The 27,785-nt window shown below is 32.5% G+C and overlaps 1 protein-coding gene across 4 annotated transcripts in view; it reads right to left on the reverse strand.

Annotated features, from left to right (window-relative positions):
- Nucleotides 1-27,785, reverse strand: part of TECRL (trans-2,3-enoyl-CoA reductase like) — a 103,952-nt gene that overhangs the window by 17,646 nt on the left and 58,521 nt on the right. For 3 of the 4 annotated variants that reach the window (XR_014813767.1, XR_014813766.1, XM_021101380.2), the window contains exons 4-7: nucleotides 23,307-23,410; nucleotides 11,294-11,409; nucleotides 6,545-6,650; nucleotides 4,854-4,926 (exon numbers count right to left, since the gene is read on the reverse strand). Coding sequence is in view for 1 of the 4 variants with exons in the window: in XM_021101380.2 (XP_020957039.1) it covers nucleotides 4,854-4,926; nucleotides 6,545-6,650; nucleotides 11,294-11,409; nucleotides 23,307-23,410 (399 nt within the window). In the remaining 3 variants the exon portion in view is untranslated. Of the gene's footprint in view, nucleotides 1-4,853; nucleotides 5,397-5,709; nucleotides 6,651-11,293; nucleotides 11,410-23,306; nucleotides 23,411-27,785 lie in introns of all 4 variants that reach the window. The other variant, XR_014813768.1, reaches the window with a different exon arrangement.

The raw sequence follows: 27,785 nt of genomic DNA on the forward strand, positions 1-27,785 counted from the left end.
TTGATTTTATGTATAATAGAAAACAGTGCTTCAAACATCTTTCTGTATTAATGTTCCACTGAAGTTCTGTTTTCATGGGCGAGAAACTTAAAAGTATTATTTAGTTAAAAGTTATAAATATTTATGTATGAATATATGTATAAATTACATACATAAGGCATATACATGTATTAGAAGTTTTGTTTTTATAAAGTGCATATCCATAATTATAAAATAAAATATATTGATGGAGAAATTTGGCAAAGAGATAAGAGTGTTAAAGGAAATAAAATGCATTTAAAGTCCCATCATCCATGGAAAATCAGTTAATATTCAGATTTTTCCCTTTGAAAACATACATATATGTTAGGAAATTTTTAAATAATATTTGATAGAATAATTTTGTGATCATGTATTCCCTTATACACATTTTGCCATGTATTGAAAGATTCTTCTCTAGCTAAATCATAGTATTTAGGTGATATTCATCCCTATATACAATAATTTTTTGAATTTGTACCTACTACTAGACTAAACTTTACTAAGTCAACACTGGTTTTTAGAAATTTATAAGGCAGACTATGTGTTTGTGAAATTAATTATAAACAAAGCCAAATGCAACCCTATGTTAATAGAAATTAGTTTCTGACAAGGAAACAAATATTCATCACATGCTAACCAATGGAAGTTTGCAACTTTAATAACTGTTACTAGGAAGGCTCTATGACATATTTAATATAAGAGCTCAAAAGAAGGATTTATTGTGATCAGGGAGGACTTTGAGTATATAACTGCACTTTTATCTAAAGAGATGAATAGAAAATAATACAGAGAAAAAAGGAGTTCAGAACATTTTGTGTATCAGGGCTGTGAAGAGATGACTTGTTTTCATTTTTAGTTAATGTGATAAAAATATAGTGGGTCATGATTATAATTTTAAATGTTTTTATATTTATTTCAAAAAACCAAAGTTATAAATAATATACAATATTTCTAGAAGAAATAGCAACTGTTAAAACTTTTTATAGTATTTTGGTAATTTGGGTATTTCACATTTAAACAGACAAAAAAGTAGCTCATTTTTCCTTGACTGTTTTTGATACTGAAACATTTATGTATTAAGTTTTCTGAACATATGCATTCTGGTTTGCGGTTAATGAAATATTCCTGCCATTGGGCAGTTCAATTATGATAATATATTTTTCTTATTTATTTTAAATATTGCTCAAGAAGTATGAAAAATGACTTCCCTAGTAGTATGTGTGTTGGAAATACGTATCAATAACTTGTTTTTCATTTAAGTTAGTTTATGTGTTTAAAGTGCAGATGCTATTTACTTTATGCAGCAAAGTCTGTTGAGAATAGAGCTATAAAAACTGTGAAACTTAGTACTAAGAATACAGAAACAGGCAGAAAAAAATCAGTTGACATAAAGGGCAAAGAACAGTGGTGTAAGTTATGACAGCATAAAAAGAACACAAAATTAATAACCATGTATAATTAAAAATATCCTGAACTAAAGTTTTAAGCATGTAAATTGAAGAGTATATACCAAGTGATAGCACAGAGAAATACGAAAGGAATTAGACACATAAAATGTAACCACTGTTCTTTTTTCTTATTCTAATTCTGAGGGTAAGATAAAGGAAGATTGTATCCTAAGCATTCAGGTTTTAAAGAATATTTCAAGGGGAACAAGGTAAAAACTGGCTCAATTATTCTATAACTCCAAGAACCTGAATTTAGTACAGCACACAATTTGAGTACAATGTTTTAATATAAGGGAATTTCTAACGTTTAATTAGTATGTTTGTTTCACTCCCCTTAAATAAGATTACCCAATAAGATTATAACTACTTTGCCAAAAAAGTTTTAATATGTGCCATTTTCCTTTTTTGTCATTTTGTCATAGTCTTTTCTGTAATGTTAATATTTTCACTTATAGATTCAATAGTTATTTAGGAGTAGGTTTTTAAGCATTTAGTTTTAAAAATTTTGTTTAAAAATTTTTTACTTATCTGTTTTCAGGTTTATTTCATCTCATCTAAAGATAGTGTATTTTGTACTATTTCTACTTTGGATGGACATCATTGAATTTTTATGATCCAATATATAATCCATAAAATGTTTAGTCTATAGGTTATGATCAATAAATTATAAAAGGAGAGAAATCAACCTTTAAAAATCCTAGGCAAAGATAATGAATGCAAGGAAAGACCTTTGCATTGCATCACTGTGGAAAAGAAAAGTGAAAATCTAAGGAAAAAATTAAATCTAATAAATGTTGTAATCATATGACAAATTAGATCTATTGATCCCATTTATTTTTGCCTCAAGTGTGGGCTAATAATCCTAGGCCCCTACCATTATTGCTATAAATGGATTGGTGCCCCCTAACATTTAGTTGTTGAAGCCATCACCTTCAATATTGTAGTATTTTGAGATGGAGCTTTGGGTGTAATTAAGTTTAGATGAGGTCATGAGGATAGGGTCCTTGGGATGGGATTTAGTGTCCTTGTGAAAAGAGATCCCAGAGAGCTTGTTCCCCACTCTCTCCACCATGTGGGTACACAGTGAAGTGGGAGCTACCAGCAAGTCAGGAAGAGAGTCTGCACCGGGAGACTCAATCTGGCAGAAACTTGATGGTGGACTTACCAGCCTCCACAACTGTGAGAGAGAAATTACTCTTTTTTTTTCTCTCTCTCTCTCTTTTTTTTTTTTCTTCTCTCTTTTTTTTTTTTTTTTGCTTTTTCTAGGGCTGCTCCTGTGGCACATGGAGGTTCCCAGGCTAGGAGTCTAATTGGATTATAGCCACCAGCCTATGCCACAGACACAGCAATGCCAGATCTGAGCTACGTCTGCAACCTACACCATAGCTCATGGCAACACCAGATCCTTAACCCACTGAGCAAGGCCAGAGATTGAACCTGCAACCTCATTGTTCCTAGTCAGATTCGTTAACCAGTGCACCACGATGGGAACTCTGAGAAATTACTCTTGTTTAAGCCATTCAGTCTGTGGTATTTTGTTATACCAGCCAAGGCTGACCAAAACCATTAGCAATTTAAGAAACAGAAGCTTCTCCTGCCTAGACCATAAGTCAAAGTCAAGTTGATGTCACTTTTCCTTTTTCTCCATAAAGATGTCTATCTAGAATATATCTGTCTGGCTGACTGGGGGTTGGCTAGGCTTTTGCTCAGATTACAGATTTCTGTGTCTAAACTACAGGGTCTGTTCCAGTTATTTGTTGGTTGTGAGGGAACTGAATAACAGATGTGCAGTTACTAATGGTCATCAAATGTCACTGACTATGATGTGCATCTGTTATTTACAGAGTGATATGTGGACTGAAAAGCTACCTGCAAAGTTTATACTTTATGAAACTACAATTAGCATATGGTAACAGAAATTTGATGTATGGTGCTGAGGGCTGGTATTATTTAGCTAAACCATAAAAACTGAAATCCATGCATATCAGAGTAATGCAAAACATGGAATTTCTATGCATGATATTCACTTAAGTTGGAATTGGTATTTTACTCTTCTACACATTTTCATGGAATTTGATTCCTGCTTATATCATATGCATTTAAGAGTCTTGAACACAGTCAAATTAATATTTGAGGCCTTTATTTTCTTAACATATATTGGGGAATATTAACTCTTACACAATTATATTGTTTCTAATTACAAAAGAACTAGCTTTTTTATAGTTCTTGACAAATAATGTATGTTATAAATATTTTTTGCATATTAACACAGTCAACTTATATTATTTTGTATCAGATATATGAATGCGGCATTTTTCAGAGGTTCCTCTTCTTAAACATGTCATGGATCTAAAATATCTATTAAATATTTTTTCTGTTAATATTCTAAAGTTAGCAAGTACATCTTATGATAAAATACTTTGAAAAATGAGTTTTGTGAGATCAAGGAATTTTCTCCTTCAATATTCATAGTTAATTTGTTAGTATTTAGAAGAGTTAAAATTCTGAACATTGCAATCATATACTGTGATTGCTGAACTAGATTTGTTTATCTTGGTTATGACCTTGAATAATGTAATTCTCTATGTCTGTACTTCAAGCAAATAGATTACTAATATCTTTAAGGTTTACATTATTTTATAAAATTTAAAATAAAACTTGAATATGTCACAGCCATTTATTTCAAACTTACAAACTAGAAATAGACCACAAAAAATAGCTGTCAATTATATATAAAACCTAAACACATAACATTAGGGCTCTGCTGTGTGTACCTTGAGGCTTCAGTAAAAGCTGAAGAGAGAAAACTCCACAGAAGTTAAAAGAAATGGAATTCTCTGATTGGGGCCAGTACTTACCCCCCAAGATTAGGAACTGAAGATTTAGTATTGGTATAGTGTGCATTTCCCTGAATTGCTTCATCTGAGTCAAGGGCCAACATATTTAATAAAATTGTAACTAGGAAATAATAGGTCCCATGAAAAAAATGCCTTTCTTCCTTCTTTTTGAGTTACATTTAAAAGAGTAATTCTTTATTAAAAAATCCTGATAGTTGATTTCACATGATTATGTGAGGATATAAACTGTTTATATTTCATCTTTACTCTTTCATTTTTTTATCATTTATTTGGGGGTTTATATTCAACACGTTTTAAGCTAGAATTTCTCTGGAGAGAAAATAAATCAAAATACATTAGTAAACTTTGGTCTTTTAGGCCTACATAAAAATGTAATGTACATGAAAGCAATTTACAATTGACACATTTTCATTAGTTGCTAATTCCTTTATGTGTACCATATGTTCCTCATTTCTATATAGTTTAGAACAGAGTTTTGAAGTTGACAGTTTTAGTATGGGGTTAGTTAAGAAGAAATTCTACATACATGGTGGTGTATACCGTGGGTGATTAATGTAGTAGGCAATCCAAGAAGTGAATCCCCAATAAAAGGCACAACTCTACAAATAAAACAAGATCAAAGTTAGAGAATATATATATGTGTATATATGTGTGTGTGTGTATACATATATATATATATATCACCACACATCATTTGAAGCCAAACTATAATGTACATGCCATACTGCAGCATTTTTATAAAAGAAAAAATTTATAAATTTTCTAAGATAAAAAAATGGAGTACTTCTTCACCCAGTAAAATAGTACTTTAAAAGCACCTACTTGATATCATTGAGAAAAACACATTTTTTGCTCAACCCTTATTAATATAAATGAGGATATGAGTATTTAGGATATAGAGAAATGTAACAATGTGTTTAAGAAGATTTTTCAAGAACAGTTTTTGTCTATCAAGTAATAAACATAAGTGAAATAATAAAAATAATAATCTATTACATAAGATTTACCAATAGCCATTATCCAACAGTAAATGAATAAAAGAATGAATTATCTAATCATTAGTAATAATGTTTCTTGGAGTTCCCGTTGTGGCGCAGTGGTTAACGAATCCGACTAGGAACCATGAGGTTGCGGGTTCGGTCCCTGCCCTTGCTCAGTGGGTTAACGATCTGGCGTTGCCGTGAGCTGTGGTGTAGGTTGCAGACGCGGCTCGGATCCCGCGTTGCTGTGGCTCTGGCGTAGGCCGGTGGCTACAGCTCCGATTCAACCCCTAGCCTGGGAACCTCCATATGCCGCGGGAGCGGCCCAAGAAATAGCAACAACAACAACAACAACAAAAAGACAAAAAAAAAAAAAAAAAAAAAAAAAAAAAAAAAAATAATGTTTCTTGACTGATTACAAAGGGAAATGGACTGTTTTTAGATGTGCTTGGCTATATTGCTGATATTGTACTAACATGATAAATTTTAAAATTATTTAGCAAGTCTAAATAATTTTTTAACATTTCTAAGAGTTCTTGAGTTTACTCTGTCAGTACAATGATAGCAATAGAATATCTGCCTCATTGAGACTTTTAGAAAACAGATATTTGCCCAAAACCCAGGATGATTTTAGTTAGGATATAATTCTTTTGGAAACTAAATTTTAAATTGGAAAATAAAATAAATTTTAACTTGAATTACACCATATTATCTAATGTATATTTCCATTTCGATGTTCCAGAAAATTTCCCATTTTCTTCAGAGTTGTTTATCAAGATAAATAATGTTTGATGCTTAGTAACACTTGTATTGATCATTTTTTGGAAGAGCAAAAGACAGTCATTACACTGATGACAGTCATAAATATAGGGTGTAACATTATCACTTTAATCACACAAATGTATAATTATGAGAGGGTTTATTTATGAGGTCTTCCTCTTCAAGTGGCACTTACTCTGAATTCAGTGCTAAAAGTATTTCCAAGATTAAAGGCAACTAAAAGTACGCAGTTTGAAACATAAGGTCATGGCATATCTTGCATGTAATGTTACTGGTTAAAGTCAGCTCGAATGACCTAGATCACTCAAGAAATGATATTTCAAGAGCAGAATGTTTAAGATATGCTGATAAAACCAAGTAGACAAATCTATACTTGAGACATATTAAATGATTTTACAGATGATCTAATACATAAAACTTCCCTATAATAAAAATTACAAAACATATCAGCTCCCACCTTTATCAAATTTTTCAAGGGTGTATGACCTGCAGAAACCTTGTGAACAAATAATGTTTCCAAAAGATATCGGAGATAATGTATACAATGGCAGAAGCAGGCCAAGCTAGAAAGAAAATAAGATATAAACATTAAATTTCTTTCCAGAAATCTGACTTACGCTATGCATAAGATGTTTCACTTTTTAAATTTTTGTATTGTTTTCATTTACTACAGCATTGTATGTATCAGGAAATATTGTTGAAACAAAATATTTCAATATCTTTATTCTAGAAATGTTCTAAATTTATTTAATAATAAAAGGACTGTTACAACATTTTCTATACATTTGCTTCTGATGAAACACAAGTTATTTTATAATACCATAGACTGTATGTTCACATCTGTGCAAGAAATATATATAAATAATTGTAAATGTGCTCATATCAAAATGCCTCAGTATCGAAGCAGAAAATTTACAACTTTTTAAAGTATCCAAAACCTACTTACAATGCATTTGACATTTAATAATATGCAAAATAACTTTGTCATTGTCTGGTTGCCCTTTAACAAGTACCATAGATTGGAAAGTTTCATTTCCTATGGAGTCAATGTAGCTTTTGTTTTGTTTAGTTTGTTTGATGTTGGTTTTCCTAACATATTGCAATGCATTGTATGTCTCTTTTTGTGCTTGTTTTTGTTGCTGTTATTCTAACTTATCACCTCTTCTTGTTATTTATATATGTATAATTTTAAAAGTAAATGTCAAATGTGGTTTACAGTAGTATATCTTCTTATTTATACTTAAAATACATTTCCATTAAAATATGCACTTATTTTATTATAAATTAGGCTGTAAGATTTCAAAAGCTATCATTACTAATCAAGAAAATCAATATGAATCAAAGATTGCATACTCAAACTAAAAAAGGTTGAGCATAAAAATCAACATGCCATTTGCAGTACATAAAAAGAAACATTGAGTCTACACTGAGTTTATATTAACCACAAAGAATTAATGATTTCTGGCATTAATAATAGTGAGTTTAGGGAAAACAAACAAAACAAACCAACCTGGCTAAACATCAGGGAATTTATTATTAATCTATAAAAATATAATCATATACCTATTATAGGAGAGACAGGTCCTATGTGTGAATGTGTATATCTATGAACAGTAAGCAAATTCTTAGAGAGAGAACAAAGTGTAGATATTTGGTGACAGAGCTTTTTAGATGGTAAGACAAGCAGAAGCAAAGGTCCTAAAATAGGAGGTTGCCTTATGGGTTCAAATGATTGATAAGGGAATTGATATCTCTCCTCACTTGTTTCTTCTTTTGTAGAAGTATTTATATAAGCACCAGAGTAATAATGTTTCCCATTTTGTAAGAAGCTAGAAAAATTACCTTATGCCCAGAAATGTAGCAGAACGTTGAATGGGAAATTTTAGTTTAAGCTGTGATTGAAGTAGTTTACTTATTTAATTTTATTATACCATGAGCTCATAGAGATCAGAATAACAGCTACCTGTGTCTTAATATTTGGATGTATACCACTTTGCACATTATTGGTAACTCATTATCAAGTTTGTTTTTATTACAAAATATTTTTTCTGTTTAATTATGGTTGGCTTCAAACATTAACTCGTTTTCTTTTCAGTGCTAAATTAATTGGGCATTCACAAATAGGTTTGCATCTGTTTCTTTTTTTCCAATTGTAATATTTGAAAATATGTTTCATTAAGTTTCAAGTAATGAGGACTGTGAAAGGAGATACTTTATAGAGCTGCAAGGGAGGCAGAGTGTCAGGTTTCTATTGAGGAAGAATATGAAGGTCATGTTCAGATAGAAGGTTGAAGATGCAAGAGATTTTGCTAATAGTGGACTTTGGATTGCAGGGGCACAGTGGAAGGATTTTAGGAATTGAGGAGGGCTCAGGAAAGGCAACCAACAGAAGATTGTAGAGTTTATTTAGATGGAGTGTGAGATATGAGGGATGACACAAAAAGTATGAAGTAATGAGGTCAGTGACCTAAACAGGGATCAAGTATCCAAATACCTAAAGTTTTTGTTTGTTTGTTTTACATTTAAGGGAGATAGTCAAACTAAATGCTGAACACAGGAAAGTTTACTCTGGGTACTCTTCCATTCACGATGATGGAGTTAGAGGTCTTAGGGAGGTATGGCCTTTGCCACAGTTCATCTAATTCATTAGATCTCTCAAGTGGGAGGGACTATGACACTTTTGAGTATGTACTCCCTAGATCAAATACCATTTATTGAATACATCTACCTTACATCAAGCTCTGGACCACCGTTGCATTACTTGATGGGGATAGAAATCCTGCAGGAGATTTGGCCTTAGTCCTAGTGTACAGAGGTTTCTAAGAGATCCAAAGAATTTTGGGGCAGTTGAGTCACATATAGATCTGAACTAGCAGAAAAATGCCTTTGACTCTATGATGTGATTCCAAACAACTTGGGAAGATTAACAATGATGGACTGTGTGGCAAACGGACATAATATTTGAAATTTATCTTTTTAACCTTGATAAATCATCTATCCTGAAATTTCCTTAGGAATCTTGTAATTATTTTATAGACTTCTACTAGACACTTAAATTTCAAAAGTAGTTTGTGGGAAGTTCTAGTCATGCCTCAGCAGTAATGAATCCAACTAGTATCCATGAGGACGTGGGTTCAATCCCTGGCCTTGCTCAGTGGGTTAAGGATCCAGCATTGCCGTGAGCTGTGGGGTAGGTCTCTGACACAGCTCTGATATGGCTGGTTGCTGTGGCTGTGCTTTAGGCTGTGGTTAGGAATCACACCTCTGATAAGACCCCTAACCTGGGAACTTACATATGCCACAGGTGCAGCCATTAAAAAAAAAAAAAAAAAAAAAAAGTTGTTTATGTGTATCTGCTGGGAAGGACTTCATGTAAACTTAACATATTTGCTCTTTTGTAACAATGTGGCACAGATACATTTATTCCTGAGATGTTATAAAACATGTATTTCTGTTTACGATTAGTAACCAACCATTAGTCAATTCCTTTAAGAATGCCACTCTGATAAATTTGTTCTTTTCTTCATGCTGTGGTATGTATCTGTTATACATTATATGTTTGGTCTAAAAAATAAGGGCAATTACATTCTCCTATGAACTCTCTGCACCAGACTCTTTCAAAATGAATTGCCTCTTTTGTTCACTTAAGAAAAAGAAAAATAAGAGTTCTGTTGTGGGTTAAGGACCCCATGTTTTCTCTATGAGGATCTGAGTTCAATCCCTGGCCTCGCTCTGTGGGTTAAGGACCCAGTGTTGCCACAAGCTACTACCGAGGTCAGAGATGTGTCTGTGGCCGGCAGCTACAGCTCCAACTCAACCGCTAGCCTGGGAACTTCTAAATGCTGCAGGTGCAGCTGCGTAAAAAAGAAAGAAAAAGAAAGCTACACTTCAATGTCCCAAAAGGTTCTAAACAACTTGCCCACTACTAACCTGACCATCATCCCTGAGATCATTCATCTCTTGCCTCTCTGTGCCCCTGCAACACTAGCTTTCTCTCTGCTCCTATCAAGCACCAAATTGCTTTGTACCACAAATAATCTTCATTCGGAGATTCCTGAAAATTACTATTTAAAATCTGACACATACCTTCAAAAACAATGTTTTTATTAAGCATTTTTTTTTTTTTTTTTGTAAATCAGGTAATGTGTAAAGGAGCAAAGATTGAGTGAACATCAAAATACATTCATTAAGGAACTTAAACTCTATAGAGGGAAAGACAGAAATGGCTAAATATATAATTTTAAAGTAATAATTTGTATAAAGGAAAACATTTTAGTAGTATATTCCTCATGGAAGGAAAAGGAATGGCTAATAAGAAATATTGAGCTGTATTTGAAGTCTGAATAAGAGATAAGAGGGAGACAATGGAGGGAGGATGGAGGAGGGATGGCAGGTGTAAATGCCCTGTGTGAAAGGTAGGTTCAGGACAAGAAGGGTAGTCATTGTAGCTTCGGAACGGAATTGAGAATAAAGAAAAGATCAATTTGAGATGAGCAATCCAGGAGTCAAATTATTCTCTATCTCCTAGTGTCCCATGACCTAAGTTTTGCTTCTTAATTCACTTGAGGTTTAATCATTTGCTCAGGTTCATTGTTCTTAAACAAATTTCTAACCCTGCATGCTTCCTGAATGATTTTCCTTTCTCTATATTTGATATGAGGGTGGGGGGAGAAAGACATAGAGATTATTTCCACAGTATGCTAAGAAGTGTAGTTATATATTCTGCTTTGATAACAACCCCCTCCTTTTTTAATGCAAAGTAATTTTTTTGTCTTTTGATTTACTAACAGTAAGTTTAAAAAAGAACTGTTTTCCTCCAGTTTATTAGTTCAGTCATTATATTTTTCATATGAATGTTGCCCATGTCCTTAGAGAAGTATTTATAGTTTGAGCTCTATGTATGGCCTCTCAACTTTCTAATTTTAAGCTTATTTTTCTTTTGCTGATTGTGATCCTAATTAACTGAAATTATCCCTACTTTAAGGTATACTTGAAGTAAAATACTTGAAGTATTAAACATATTAAGTAATAGCTCCTTGTTTATAAATGTACAGGTTGGTGTGTATATATTATTTCTGGAGAAATAAATTTCCCCAATGTTAAATCCACTTTAGTTGGTTTTAAAAGCAATCTTTATTGACATAATATCTGTGTACTAGTTTGTCTATTCCTTAATTTCTATGTACCTTGTGTATGTATTACTTACTGCACCACTGGGTGGCGTAATCTTCTAGAGCTCTCTTTGATGTCGTATATGTATGGGATCCTCAAATAAAAGAGGAGATATATTAGCAGAGGTCCTGTGTATTCAGCCAAAAATACCTGAAAATAAGAAGGTGATTTAGATTAAACAATGCATTTTACATGTTTTACTTAGGACCATAATAAGCATGTGCACAGGCTTCTCTTGCTACATGAACTGCTGAAATGGACAGGTGAGCATCTAGTCTTTGAAAAGAACTAGACTAGGTACTGATGTAAATAGTGAGAGATCTTTCTTGGAAGAATTAGCCAAGAGTTAAGAAAAATAATAACTATAAAATAAAAATAAACATTAATCATAATATAATGATTACTTAATAAATAGTACACAGAATATTTATTTAGCCAGACTATTATAAATGCATTTCTCATATCTCTCCAGCCCCATACACACTTCGTTTTCTATGTTGACTGTCCCTGCTACTGAATGGAATGGGCTGTAGTTCCTGGCTTTTTTTAAAAAAATATTTTTATGGCCAATGTCGTCTTGAACTCAATCAATTTGACCCTTATTCAAATTGAATAATTTATTTCTGTCATTTAGAAATTTTAGAATAATGAGTTCTGAGTGAGTAGTTTAAAGGGTTGCTTTTTGAATTCTGGAACTGAGGGGCAATAATGTATGTGGAGAGAGATATACAATCTATAGAGAGACAACCCTAAGATGTGGAAAGATAATTGGAAATGAGATTGTGTGATTGCAGAAAAATTAATTGACTGATTAGTTTTCTGATAGTCTTCTGAATCTGCTGAATATCCATTATTTGGTTTTGTTTTGATGCTAAAACCATATTAAAGTCATACTCTGAAATTTTCAGACAGAGAAGGGAAAATAATTTCCTTACAGGTGTTAGAAGAGAAAGAATACAAACATGGCAATGATAAATTCCACTGCCATTACTACTTGGCTTTGCCTTTGCCAATTTTCATCATTTCCAAAAGAAGATAACTTGAAGCTTACATGTTTTACTCAAAAATGCATGTGTGCACCTTGATCATTATGCTCTTACCTCTGGTGAGAATTTTATGTAGCTACATGGTTAAAATATATGATACATATGCACATACATATATAATTACATATATATGTATATATACACACATATATAAATAGCTATTTATATATACTTGTTTCTTCAGTTATACATTTTTTAACAATATTCATTATGAGCCAAGAAAGTCTTTTATGTGAAGGTAAAAACCATGCAACATCTGATGAATTCAGTATTAAAGCAACCTTTTCACTGAGAAGAGTTAATATTAATTTATGGCATACAACATGCCTGATTATTCAGGTATATAAAAAAGATTTTACTACTTTTGAATGTCTGATAATAGAATCTAGCTAGTACTCTAGAATAATTTTTAAAAATGATGGTTTTATTACAACAAAAAGTTTAAAATCTATTTCAATGCCTCTGATCTTAGTCAAGTCAGTTTTGAGCAAATTCTTTAGTAATATGTCAGAAATGAAAAATGCTGTAAATAATAGTTAACCTGGGCCAAGATCACTCTTTATTAAGTTAATAAAAATTCTATCAGAAATATGAAGCTTTTTTGGATCAGAGGAAATTAAACTGCAATCTTATCTCCATCATTGCCTAAAAAAATCAGGATAGCCTGCTACCTTATAGTAATATCTTCTTGGAGACCCAATACTTTATCACAGGTATTGTTCATGCTGAAACATGGGGGTTAAAAGAGTGTCAAAGTATGAAGGACATATCCTGACATGAAAGCACTGGAGAATAATAAGGAATAACTTTTGGACAATGCATCTTTCAGGCAAAATGTCTATTTGGGTGCAAATAGAAGGAACAGAGATGTTTGATTAAACTTAGAAAGTAATCAGAAAATAGTTTTAGAAACAAGGGCCAGGTAGACAAATATTAATAAAATAGACTTCTGAAAGAGGAATTGCTCTTCTTCTACTAAAAAAGAGAGTGAAAACAAAACTAAAGCCAAAATAAACATATAAACATATACTTACAGGTACACAGCCTAAACAAAGCAGATGTATTTACAAAGACTAGGAGCTCCATTATAATCCTAAAGTTTAGTGGATAGTCTAAATTCAAAACCAGCATATATACTTTATTTTCACTTTGATGATATATACTACATTTAAATTCCAGTCAATTTCTAACATCAAATTATTTCCATGCTTCCCCTTTTGTGGAAATTCTCAGTTTTAAACTAATGAGTTGCTTTAAATGTAAAAGTCAGTTTTTACTGGGGAAGCTCTGTAATTAGGATTTTTTGAAACTTCTGTAGCATCTTCAACTTGCTGTATGTCTATAAGAAAAGGAATAAGGCAATAGGCTCTTTTAGAAAACAGAAATTCAAATGTGCAGCTGCAAATAGTTGTTAAGTGATTAGGACCTTATGCTTAAACTGCACTTAATGCATTTTATCCTTCCTTAATTTTTTTTTTTTTTAGTCCTATAATTATTAGGGTGGTGTTGGCTTTACTTGTCTTCTAAAATTGCAACTAGCAGTTAAAAAAATGAATCGCACATTTCATAGCTGTTGAAAATTTTACTGACGAAAATTAAGTAGTGCCAAACTTAACTTTCTAAAGATAGGAGAGCTACTAAGAAAAATTATGGGAACATTTCCTAATAGTAATATCACTGTGTACTCAGTGAGTACTCCTGAAGCTAATATAATACTAGAGAGGTTTTAAAAAATCAACTGTTATATGAATAACATATAATGGAGAATTCTATCCCCATGTAATTCAAACAAACCATCCTAATGAGATAAGGAAGAAAAATCAATTGAAATGTTTTTCAGGTTCCAAAAGGCTACTGAGTCACTGTAGGTCAGGGTGTTTTAAATTGGGCTCCAAAGTAGTGATTATTCTGGGATATGGAGCCTTGTAGGAGTCTGCTTAAAAGATGAAATCTCTTAAGAATGTCTGAGAAGTGAAGTAAAAAAAATTATTGCTTTGTATCTTTCAATGATAGATACAAAGGTCACCTTATAAAATAGATACAAAGAGGTCACTTTATAAAACCTCTAGGATTTGGGTTAGGACCTAGCAGAGCTATATATTAGAAGTGAAGATGAGGCAGAAATAATCTGTCTTCATAAGTATTGAATTCAGCCTGAAATCATTTCAGCCGTGGATTGGATTAAATGACCTATACTCAATAGTATCATTAATCCATCTGTAGAATGATAAACTATCTTTTCTTTTTTGAAAGATGATGACATCATCATAGGCCTCAAGTTATCTTTAAATTTTTTACGTAAATTTTCCTGCACTAAGTAAGAAATATGAAGGTATATAAGGAGGGAAGATATGGTGACCATAAACATAAAACCAACAGCAAACATTGAAAACAAGTGAACTAAAGTTTCAAATACAGAATTATCAACTATATACTTTTAGAAAACAATCTTTTAATGTTCAAAGAAAAGAAAATACTAAAAATTAAGCATATATTTGAAACTCTAAAAATAAAACATGAAAACATAATTTGAATCCAGATGGAGTATACAAAAGAATAATGGAGACTCAAAAGATGAAGATATTATACTAATATTTCAAATTAAATACATCATCAAACTGTAGACTCAGATAACACTAAAAGCCCAAAGCAGGGTAAATGAAACTACATTCGTAACTATGCATATTATAATCACTCTGCTATAGTCAAACAAATATTAAATTTTAAATAAGCCAGAGAAAAGCAAATTTAGTTTAAGGAGTATAGCAGACTTTTCAGCAAAGGCTATGGGAGTCAAAAATCAAAATAATGTCATTTTTTTTCAGGGAAATACTACACCTATTCTAAAAGATATACTGAAAGGTCTCCTCTAAGAATGAAGTAAGATGATATAGGATAGAGGAAATCACAACTGGAAAGTAGTCACTTAAATAAGCCATTATACAGATCTAAAAGGAGAAAAAAACCACAGCTATTGTAAAAGTGACAATAAACACAAGGAACTGCAAAAGTATACATGTGAAGATGTAAAAAGGGACATCAAAATCATAAATATGAGGATGGAAAATAAGAAAATCTAGATTCTTTTTTTTTTTTTTAATGTGTATGAACCTATATGAGTATTAGGCTAAAACAAGCAGATATAGGAAAGGGTTAACATACTTGAAAAACAAGGCAACCATAAATCAAAGCCAAAAAATAAATTCACAAGAACTAAAAAGAAGAGGACACAAGCATAAAGTAAAAGGAAATCATCCAACAAAAGAATTAAAGGAACAAAGGAGAAACATAGAATCAACTGGAAAACAAAGTTTAAAATGGCAATAAACACATATTTATCAACAATTTCCTTAAATGTAAATGGTCTGATTTCTCCAATTAAAAGTCATAGAGCAGCAAACTGGATAAAAAAAAAAAATAAGAGCCTACAATATGCTGCCTACAAGAGACTCACCTTAGGGCAAAGAACACATATACCTTGAAAGTGAAGGGATGGAAAAAGATATTTCATGTGAATGGAAATGACAGGAAAGTAGGAGTTGCAATACTTATATCAGACAAAATAGACCTTAAAACAAAGGCCACAAAGAAAGACACTATTTAATGATAAAATGATCCATTCAAGAAGAGGATATTACACTTTTCACTATATATGCCCCTAATACAGGAGCACCCAAATAAGTACAACAAATACTAACATTCATAAAAGGAGAAATTGATGGGACTACAATAATAGTAGGAGATTTTAACACCATACATCAATGGACAGATCCTCTAAACAGAAAATCAATAAGGCAACAGAAATCCTAAATGACACAATAGAACAGTTAGACTTAGTTGATATATTCAGGACATTACTTTACAAAAAAAATCAGAATATGCATTCTTTTCAAGTCCATATGGAATAACTCAAAGATTGACCACATACTAGGTCACAGAACTAACTTCAACAAGTTTAAGAGTATGGGAATTATTTCAAGCATCTTCTCTGACCACAATGGCATGAAACTATAACTCAACCACAGGAAAAGAAATGAGAAAAAAACTAATTGCATGGAAACTAAAAAGCATGCAACTAAAAAACCAATGGCTCAATGATGAAATCAAAAGTGAAATTAAAAAAAAATACCTTGAGACAAAGGACAATGAAATTGCAATCATTCAAAATCTATGGGAGTCTGCAAATGTAGTTTTTAGAGGGAAGTTCATAGTGATACAGGCCTTCTTCAAAAAAGGTGAAAAATCTTGAATCAAAAACTTAACCTACCATCTAAAGGAATGGAAAAAAGAAAAATAAAACCTAAATTCAGTAGAAGGAAGGAAATCATAAAGATCAGAGAAGAAATCAAGAAAATAGAGATTTAAAAAACAATAGAAAAAAATCAATAAAACCAAGAGCTGGTTCTTTGAAAGGATAAACGAAATTGACAAACCTCTGGTCATACTCACCAAGAAGAGAGAGAGAATCAAAATAAAATAAGAAATGAAAAAGGAGAATCCAGAGTTCCTGTTGTGGCACAGTGGTTAATGAATCCAACTAGGAACCGTGAGGTTGTGGGTCCAATCCCCGGCCTTGCTCAGTGGGTTAAGGATCTGGCGTTGCCCTGAGCTGTGGTGTGGGTCACAGACGTGGCTCGGATCCTGCATTGCTGTGGCTCTGGCGTAGTCTGGCAGCTCCAGCTCCAATTTGACCCCTAGCCTTGTAACCTCCATATGCCATGGGAGCAGCTTAAGAAAAGGCAAAAAGACCAAAAAAAAAAAAAAAAAAAAAAAAAAAAGAAAAAAAGAAAAAGGAGAATCCTCAAAGGATACTGCAGAGATACAAAAATCATAAAAGAATACTATGAACAATTATATGCCAACAAATTTGACAACCCAGAAGAAATGAACAATTTCCTATAGACATACATCCCACCAAAACTGAATCAAGAAGAAAAAGATCTTTTAAACAGATGCCTCACGAGATATGAAAAAACATAGCTAGTTTTTTTCTAATAAAAACACTCCCTACAAACAAAAGTCCAGGACCAAATGGCTTTTCAGGTGAATTCTACCAAAATACAAAGGACTTATACTCATCCTCCTTAAACTTTTCCAAAAGATTGAAGAAGAAGGAATACTCTGAAAGACTTTCTATGAAGCTATCACTATCCTAATACCAAAACCAGAAAAAGATGCTACCAAAAAAGAAAATTATAGGCTGATATCTTTGATGAATATAGACAAATATTCTCAACAAAAATTTAGCCAACTGAATCCAACACATAAAGAAGACCATACATCATGACCAAATGGGTTTCATCCAAAGTTCCCAAGAATAGTTCAGCATGCACAAATCAATGTCATCCACCACATCAGCAAAAGAATAGTCAAAAACAACATGATCATTTCAATAGATGCAGAAAAGACATTTGACAAAATTGAACATCAATTTATGATAAAATCTCTTACCAAAGTGGATACAGAGGGAACATATCATACCATAATGAAATCCATTTATGACAAAACCACAACCAATGTTATACTCAATGGAGAAAAGCTAAAAGCCTTCCCACTAAAATCTGGAAAAAGACAAGGATTTCCACTCTCACCACCTTTATTCAACATAATATTGGAAATCCTAACCACAGCAATCAGACAAACAAAAGAATAAAAGATATCTAAGTTGGAAAAGCGGTAAAATTGCCATTCTACGTACATGACATGACAGTATAAATAGAAAACCCTAAGGACTCCACACAGAAACTACTCAAACCTCAAACTAATCAATGAATTCAGCCAAGTAGCAGGATACAAGATTAATGTTCATAGATTGGTTGCCTTTCTGTATACTAACAATGAAATATTAGAAAATTGATACAAAAAGCAATGTCTTTTAAAATCATACCCCCCCAAAATTAAATACTAGGAATAAACCAGACCAAGGAAGTGAAAGTCTTATATACTGAGAACTATAAAACATTAATTAAGGAAATTTAAAATGATTCAAAGAAATGGAAGATATCCCATGGTTCTGGATTGGAAGGATTAATATCATTAAAATGGGAATATAACACAAAGCAACTACATATTTAATGTGATATCCATCAAATTACCCATGGCATTTTTTCACAGAACTAGAAAAAACAATCCAAAAATTTATATGGAACCAAGAAGAACCAGAATTTCCAAAGCAATCCTGAGGGGAAAAACAACAACAACAACAAAAAAAACAGAAGGCATAATTCTCCCACACTTCATACAATACTTCAAAGCTACAGTAATCAAGAGAGTGTGATACTGGTGCAAAAACAGACATACAGATCAATGGAACAGAATACAAAGCCCAGAAATCAACCCAGACACTTAACGGTCAATTAATCTTTGACAAAGGAACCAAGAATATAAAATGGGAAAAAGACAGTCTCTTCAGCAATTGGTGCTGGGAAAACTGGATGGCTGCATATAAATCAATGACACTAGAACACATTCTCACACCATGCACAAAAATAAGCTCAAAATGGCTTCAAGACTTAAACATAAGACAAGACAGCATAAAACTCCTAGAAGAGAATAAAAGCAAAACATTCTCTGACATCAACCATACCAGTTTTTCTTAGGCCATTCTCCCAAGGCAATAGAAATAAAAACAAAAATAAACCAGTGGAGCCTAATCAAACTTAGAAGATTCTGCAAAGCAAAGGAAACAAAAAAACAGAAAAATATGAAAAGACAACCTGTGGAATGGGAGAAAATAGTTGCAAAGGATGCAACCAACAAGGGCTTAATCTTCAAAATATACAACCAACTCATACAACTCAACAGCAAAAAAAAAAAAAAAAAAAAAAATTAAAAATTGGGCAAAAGCCCTGAATAGACACTTCTCCAAAGAAGATAGACACATGGCTAACAAGCACATGAACAAATGCTCAGCATCACTAATTATTAGAGAAATGCAAATCAAAACTCTAATGAGGTATTACCTCACACCTGTCCAAATGGCTATCATTAATAAGACTATCAATAACAAGTGCCGGAGAGGGCTTGGAGAAAAGGGAACCCTCCTGCACTGTTGGTGGGAATGTAAATTGGAACAACCACCATGGAAAGCAGTGTGGAGGTTCCTCAGAAAACTAAATATAAAACTACCATACGATCCAGCAATCCCACTCCTGGCGTATATCCAGATAAAACTCTCATTGTAAAAGATAAATGCACCCCTATGTTCATTGCAGCACTGTTCACAACAGCCAAGACATGGAAACAACCTAAATGCCCATCGACAGATGAACGGATTAAGAAGATGTGGTATATATACACAATGGAATACTACCCAGCCATAAAAAAAGAACAAAATAATGCCATTTGCAGCAACATGGATGCAAGTAGAGACTCTCATGTTAAGCGAAGTAAGCCAGAAAGAGAAAGACAAATACTATATGATATCACTTAAATGCGGAATCTAAGATATGGTGAAGATGAACATATCTACACAACAGAAACAAACTCATGGACATGGACAGCAGACTTGTGTTTGCCAAGAGGGAGGGGGAGGGGGTGGGATGGACTGGGAGTTTGGGGTTAATAGATGCAAACAGTTAAATTTAGAATGGATGGACAGTGAGGTCCTGCTGTATAGCACAGGGAAATATGTCCAATCACTTGTGATGGGACATGATGAAAGATAATATGAGAAAGTGTGTATAGATGTATGTATGACAGGGTCACTTTGCTGTACAGTAGGAATTAACAGAACAATGTAATTCAAGTATAATTAATTTTTTTAAAAAAATGAAAAGTTAAGTAAGATACATTTACAATGAACAAGAATGAAAACTCATTGAGTTAGAATCAGAGTAAAGTGCTAAAGGTATTTTCAGGAAGAAAGATCATAATATCAAATGTCAGTTCAGTTTTAAAGGGAAAAATTAAATTCCAGTAAAAAAGTTAAATCTAAATAAATATTGACCATATGAATTTATAGTAGTGGATTTTGGCTTTAAAATCTATAGAAAATTAAAATATACCACAACAATAGAAAGTTAGGAGGAGTCCAAATATCTTAAAAGTATTCAGCTGTCCTTTCAGTATCTTCACATTCATAAACTTAAACATTTTTATTAGTGTTTAATATTTTAAAAATGCATATTGTAATCTCTTAGGTAATCTCTAGAGTTAGTGAAAAGGAAGATATAACTACCAAAATAAGAGAGGCTAAGAGAAAAGAAAACATGACAGTCCAAATGGGATAAGAAAAAAACAACAACAAAAAGCAGAAAATGGATTATAGGATGCATGAGGCAAACGAAAAGAAAGTATTAAGCTTGAATGATTAAAAAAAAATCTAAAAAGTGTAAAATATAGAACTATTAAACTGTTAGAAGAATCATAGAAGAAAATCTCCCAGGCTAGGGCTAGGCAAAGGATTCTTACATTTGATAGTAAGGGCGAGATCTTTAAAAGAAGGTATTAATGAATTAGGCTGCATTAAAATTGAAAACTTTTTGCATAAAAATCCTGTTAAGAGGATTAAAAGACAAGTTAAAACTGAGAGAAAATGTTTGCAAACCACATATCAGACAAAGAACTCGTATGTAAAACTCAACAGTGTTACCAGAAAAATAAAAACCTATTCACACAAATACCTTTACAGATACAGGAGGTAGCTTTATTTGTAACAACGAAATACTGAAAACCACTCAAATGTCTGTCAGTAGGTGAATAATTAAACAAACTCTCAGGTACATACATACAGCGGAGTATCATTCACCAATAAAAAGAAGCTGAATATTGATATTGATGCAACGATTAGGATAAATACCAAGGCACTATGCTTAGAAAAAAAGAAATATCGATCTCACAAAAAAATTTGATTCTGTTTACATAGCACACATGACAAAAATAAAGAGATGAAAAGAAGATTGGTAGTTACCCCAGGATAGGAAAATGCATGTGAATAATAATGAATAGAGGAAAAACATGGGGAATTCTTTTCTGGGAATGAGCAGTTCTGTATCTATTTTGGTGATAGATACATGAATCTATACAAGAGATAAGTTGCTTAGGACTATACACACATGAATGAATGTAAATGGTGAAAATAGAATTAGATCTTTTTTTAATAGGATTTTTATGATAGGGATTACACTATTATATATTAAGCCTTTCTCCTTAATCTTCCAGTAAGTTCCACGAGGCAAGAATTTTCTCAGTACTCTGTAACAATACACTCTTACTTCATGAAAAATATTATTAAAGTCTTAATTTTGACCTTGTTAAATTAAAAGAGACTATTTCTTACAAAAGGGAAAACTTATGATAATGCTTTTATTAAAGACACTTTAATGTTTTATAAATGTGCAAGTATGGTATGTGAGGTAAAATGTTGCTTTTATTGTATAATTTAGTTGATATAAAGTGCTATGATTGCAATATAATGTGTATATTTTTAGCATTTAATAGGACTGACTCATTTGAAGAAAAATGTGTGAACCATAGGGTTGATTTTAAAATATCCAGCCTATTTTCAGAGTTCTCTTTGTCACCTAAATGACTTTCCTCTCAAATAAGCTATAATTTTCTAGTACAATTCTCATAGAATTCCACCTTAGCACTTTTTCTGCTCAGTGCTTATCCAAATGATGCAGCTGGAATTTCTAATGAACTCACAGTTATTGCTTCTCACTCTGACACAACTTCGGTAGACAGAATTCCCTTTCAATCATAAACGTGAACAAAGACCCTGAATATTTTCAACCTTTGAAGATCAAAATCTGCTAGTCTAAAATCTCTAAAAGCAATGGTCTGTAGATAGCACGTTTAAACATTAAACCCTTTGCTTACATGATATATGCATTAGTAGGTTGTTTTGTAAATATTATAACATTACTTCACAAGGATTCAGAATACTCCAAACTTAGTTTTTAGTGCAAAAATTAGTCCTCGAAAGCTCAACAAATCTTGGAAATGAAAGCAACCATTTAACCAAACATACTAAAAGTAATTATCTAAATATAGGAATAATGCACGTTAAAGGAAAGATTGCCAGGAAAGCAAAGCATATGACAACAATTTTGATTAGTAAATGAGAACTTGAATTTATCTTTTTGAGAATATTATAAATTATCCTGTGTCTGGAATAATTTTAAAAATTGATTACTTATAAAAGGAAAATTTAAAGCATATGCTGGCAAAAAGAAAGCCATTTGAATAGAAAATATTAAAAGTATAATCACATCACAATACAAAATAGAATATAATCAGGAGCAACTTTAATAGTCTGAATAATATGAGGAAAATAGGCTTAATTTAATTGAAAAATAGAATGATTACACTATTTTTTGTATATCAGTGTCAAAATTATTTATCACATTAACTCCTTCACTGCCTGTCACAAAATACCACACTATATTTCCTCTTGCTACTGAAGCTATTACATCTATTCCATTTCTCATGAATAGCTCAGTACTTGTGGAGTAGTGTCAAGTATTTTCTGTTTCTTAGCCCCCCCTTGTTTTTTTCAATGTAGTGTTCATTCTTCTAGTGTTATTGGATTCAGTTGCCATCACTTCTAAAATTCCTCCTTTAAGAGAGCCAAAAGTATACCCCACTCCCTGCAACACAAAGAAGTCTTCTGCCTTCACTCTTAGTTTTCAAAATGCCCTCCACATTGCCTTGGAACATTTTTACTGAATATTCTATCTCCCCTCTTTCCAATGACAAATGGGTTCCATTATGCTGAGGCTCATAGAAGGAAAAGTTGAAGAAATGAGCTGTCATAAGACAGATTGACATTTAAAAAGGAATTTACCTTCCTTCTTTCAACCATGTATTTCTATTTTTCCAACACTTGAGTGGAATTTTGGCCCCTGATCATAATAGCAAGAATGGAAAATTTAAAATATTATTAGTGAGGTATTTTGTTTCACTATGAATTAATTTGATGGGGAATGTCTTCTCTGTCAACAAAAAAATCACATCAAAATGTAGGGCATGTATGTTACATTTCAAATTGATACTTACTGTGGTCCAACTGACTTGTTGACCTAGGTCTGTAAAATAGAGTGTGATAATGGAGGAAACTGCAATACTTTGAATGGTTCTGTAGTCCTTCAAAAAGGGCCCACCTTAAACGAAAAGGAAATATCATTTTAATACAATTTCAAGGCATAATTATAAATGATTTTTAATATTAACCTGGTAAGAACTAAGGGTGAGTTTTACTTATTAATTGCAATGCATAATCTTTAAAGTAAAATAAAATGTGAATAAACCCATTTTATAAAGTATATCTGGCAAATTTTCAAGTACACAGTGGTTTCCCATTGCTATCTAAACACAGGACGGACTACTATTAGCTATTATTGTACTGTGTTCTGAGAAATGTAATCTAAAATGATATCATAATCAAATGATATAAGGTATTTTAAAGTATGATTTTGCATGTCAGTAGATATACATATCAACTGTTCTATAAATTATTTTACAATGGGATACATCATTTGGAGTACAGTGATGTCAAAAGCCACTCTACTGGGGATGGGCATGATTCAACTTTTTAAAGGATCATGATGGATGCTGTGTGGTAACTGTGAAGGAAGGAAGCAAGATCCCTTAGGGGGAAGTAAAAATTCATCAACTAGCAGATAAAGTTTGTTTGGATTAAGATGGCACTGTTGGAAATGTTAAAAATTCATCAGTTCCAGACATACTTTGAACAGCAAGCAAGTTCAACTTGAGAGGATTCAGTGAGATATAGACAGTGCTTATAGATTTTTGACCTGAGTACTTAAGTATGTTGTAATCTCATTAACAATCATGAAGAAGATTGAGGAAGATACAGGATTTGGGGGAGAAATAAAGGTTTTTAGCTAGGATGTGGGTGATGTGTGATATCTATTAGAATTTCAAGTGGGAGCTCTCAATTTGGCAGTTGGATAGTCATTAACATTTAAAACCTTGGGCAGGACAAGAATATTTGTACATTTAGTTTGAAAATAAGGGAATGGAAACAGACTAAGCTTTCTAGCACTCCAGGCATTCGAAGTAAGAAAACATACAACAAAGATTATGGAGAATGGGTTTCTTATGAAATAAGATGAAAATAAACAAAGCTTATATCAGAAGAGATGCAAAAGAAATGTTGCATTCTTAACAGTAAACGTTAGGTACATCTGGAATGTGTGTACTAAAAGATATGTACAAAGATGTTCTTTTTAGCATTATTCATGATAGCAAAAACACTGTAACATCTTGTGTTCATAAATGAGACACAAATAACTATATTTAGTTTTATTCAAACAAAATTATACTGCACATATAGAAAAATGAGTAGCTTAGAGGTCTATGTACCAGCATGGATATAGCTCACAAGTATAATGCTATTAGTGTTGTTTTCATTGTTGTTTTTGTTGTTATTTATAAAATACTTTATGCTAATATATTTTTGATTTATATTATCTCCAATCATGAACAGATGTTCTTACATTTTCTATTATTGAAAGAGTAAAATGTTAATAATGATGATAATTAGATGATTTTCAAAATCCAAGACATAGATTTACAGTTATAGTTACAGATATTTAAAAGAGAAAATATATGATTTTTTATATTAATGATGATAAATCCAACATGCATACAACAGCCATCACTTCCTTGATTAGGTTATGATATATGGCTCCAAAAGTGATTATACAGGAGTTCCCACTGTGGTTCAGCAGTAACAAACCCAACTGATATCCCACTCGGTGGGTTAAAGACCTGTTGTTGCTGTGAGCTGTGGTGTAGGTTGCAGACACAGTTCAGATCCCATATTGCTATGTTTGTGGTGTAGGCCAGCAGCTACAGCTCTGATTCAACCCCTAGCCTGGGAACTTCCATATGCTCTAGGTGTGTTCCTAAAAAAAAAAGGAAAATAAAAAGAAATTATTCAAATGGCCCTGCTAATAACAAATTCTTTAAATTGGCATGAAGGAGTTAGGAAGAGGAACATTGTGATTCGATATACTAGGAAGAATCATGGTACCATTGCTGGTTTAAAAATAGAGAAGACCACATGACCAATAATTCAGGTGGCCTCTAGGAACTGACAGCCAGTAAGAAAATAAAGATCTTTGTACCACAATAAAAAAAGATGGCTTCTGCTAACAAGATTGAAGATGAAAGTAGGATTTTTCTCAAACGTCTTTCAGTGAGAATTCAACTCAGCTGATGCCTTGATTCTGGATTTGTGATACTCTGAGTAGAGAATTCAGCCATACTACATCTTCATGTTAATAAATGAGTGTTGTTTTAAATTGCTAAGTTTGTGGCAATTTATTACACAACATTAGAAAGCTGATGCAACATGGTTCAAGGTAAAGACTTTGACATCCAGATGGTCAGTAATGTCATTGTGGCAATCACATATAACAAGAAATGTTAAGGACAAAAATTTATGATGACTTTGTACCACTTAAAAATGTACCAAAAACATCTTTCCAAAATGCACATATTGACATCTTTGGGGAGGGAATAGTTTCCACTGCTTTATCACCCCTATTGACTTAAAGGATATTAGTATTATATTTTTTTAATGTGGATCCATCATTACAATATTTGGAAAAAACAACCTGACAGAATGTAGACATATAGTTAATCACACTACTCTTAGATACGGTACTCAGGGACCTCTTTCTTTGGCATTCCATATTCATGTCCTTTCCCAGTGGGAGTGAAATATGTGGGGGTCAAAGAATTGAATGCCTAATGGGAGCTCATGCCATCTTTCTATGTTATACTTCATTTAAGGCCCCTGAATTTTCTGCCTAAATTAATTCAAGTAATACATCTTGGGGCAGGAGGCATCTTCTCCCGAGAATGGACCAGACACTAAAGTACACATTCTAGTCCTAGGGATTTGATAAAGCTGTTTATAAAGGGTATAGATGGTTGGAGTAAGGGATGGAAAGAAAAGGATCAACTCTACTCATGCTGCAACTTTCTCTTATACAAATTTAATGATTCTAAGAATTAGAAATTCGACCCTGCACTTCTAGGACATTATGAAGTATATTAATCATAGTAAAATAAAGACATTTTAGTTACCAGTTTGTATGCCAGATTTATTGCAGTTATTTGCTGCAGTTTTTCACTGTTACTATATAAACACCATTTATAATATGACTTTTAAGAGTTCTATTAAGAGTTGGTGTCTGTTTCCTCACTCCTTGAGCCTAGTGTCTTGTTTTGACCAATAGAATGTGGGACAAGGGATCATATGACAGTTCTAAGCCTGGAGCTCATGAATTCTTGAGTGCTTGTGCTCATTTATGTGTACCACTAATTCCACCAGATAACAAGCCCAGAATATTCTGATTAAGCATGAGACCAATAGAGGGGTGACTGTAGTCATGGCCACCCTAGACCAGTCAGTCCTCTCCAATCTATTAGCTGACTGCCACTGTTTAAGTGAGATCAGCCAAGTAAGGCCAGGTTCAGTTCAGCTAAGCAGAATCACCAAGCTAAATAAATGTTTGCTCTTTTCCCCATAAAAATCAATTGCTTGCTCTTTTATTTGTGTTTTAGCAGTCTTTTGTGTGAGGAAACTGTAAAAGACTCTAAATTTATATGGTGTCACTACTCCTAGCACAGTCATTCTGGCAGATATATCCTAGCAGCAAATATATGTACATATTCATGCCTTGTGCTGTTTGGGTGTCAAGTCTTTTTCTTAATATTAATAGTTACATCTATGTTTAATGAAGGATCCACCATGTACAAATCATTGTAGTGCTTTATAAACATAATCACACTTAATACTTACAACCTTCTCCCCTACAAAAAACAAACAAAAACATGTGTTAGCTTCTTAATTAGCTCTACTTTACAAAAGAAGACTTTAAAAAAAAGTAAGTAGGAGAGTCAAGTTTAAAATTCTGAGTTACTCTGAATAACTTTCTTTGTAACGTATCCTTCTTACATTATGAAATTAATTGATTCTTTTTTTTTTTTCAAATATGTCATCACGTTCCCATCCAGGGACACTTAAAGGATTATACTTTATTCAGAACACTCCTTGGTAAACTCAACCAAGTATATGAGTAAAGGGAAAGCAAAAAGTCACATTCACCAGAAAGGTTGAACTAACAAATTCCCTAGTCCTTTATAGTGTCCTTCAAAGTGAAATTACAGTTGACATTGATGCCTATGGCATTTCTATTTTCTTTATATTAGAGTCAAGTTCAGAAAACAATACCACGATTTCATTTAATTTTATTTCAGCATCCATGTGTTGAAAGGCATTTATGTACTGGACACATACTATGCCCTGCAGAAGCAAAAATAAACAAGACAATGATCCTTCTCTTCTAAACTTGTTTTGAACGTTTGAGTTTGGAAAAATTTGAGACCATTAAATGCAACTTAAAAAAAATGTCATGGACTCCTATGTTTTCAACGTGGAGTCTCAGAGAAAGATGGAATATTTAAGATAGCAGTGAAAACCAACATAACATCCTAAAG

The sequence above is a fragment of the Sus scrofa genome, chromosome 8 (genome assembly GCF_054392235.1).
Source record: "Sus scrofa isolate SSC_HxYL_T2T_F1_AM1 chromosome 8, Sscrofa_HxYL_maternal_Yorkshire_Landrace_v2.0, whole genome shotgun sequence".
NCBI classification, from domain to species: domain Eukaryota; kingdom Metazoa; phylum Chordata; class Mammalia; order Artiodactyla; family Suidae; genus Sus; species Sus scrofa.